Raw genomic sequence first — 285 nt, 5'->3', positions numbered from 1 at the left:
CCCAAGCCCCTCCCCAACCTGGCCTGGATCACTGCCACGGATGGAGCATTTACCACTTCTTTGGGCACCCTGTGCCAGCGCCTCAGCACCCTTACAGTAAATGACAAAGGGAAGCACGCCCAAATCCAGGGCTGAGCCCAGCTGCCCCCTTCCTCACCAGTTCCCCCCTTCTCACCAGTTCCCCCTCAGGGCCTCCGAAGTCAAGGTAGAGGGTCCTGATGCCATCGTCTGCCGACATCTTCAGTCTCTCCTACGGGGAGCGGAAAAGGATTCTGCCACCCGGCT

The 285-nt window shown here is 60.4% G+C and overlaps 1 protein-coding gene across 1 annotated transcript in view; it reads right to left on the bottom strand.

The window, feature by feature from the left end:
- The window catches only part of LOC104410387 (beta-2-syntrophin-like), a gene marked incomplete at its 5' end in the record, with an annotated part of 1,378 nt that overhangs the window by 382 nt on the left and 711 nt on the right, over window positions 1–285 (bottom strand). The window contains 1 exon segment of the mRNA XM_010020533.1: window positions 176–283. Coding sequence (XP_010018835.1) covers window positions 176–283 — 108 coding nt within the window.

This window comes from Nestor notabilis, unplaced genomic scaffold (assembly GCF_000696875.1).
Source record: "Nestor notabilis isolate BGI_N333 unplaced genomic scaffold, ASM69687v1 scaffold17988, whole genome shotgun sequence".
Taxonomy (NCBI): domain Eukaryota; kingdom Metazoa; phylum Chordata; class Aves; order Psittaciformes; family Psittacidae; genus Nestor; species Nestor notabilis.
This window is presented reverse-complemented; position numbering and strand designations above follow the sequence as displayed.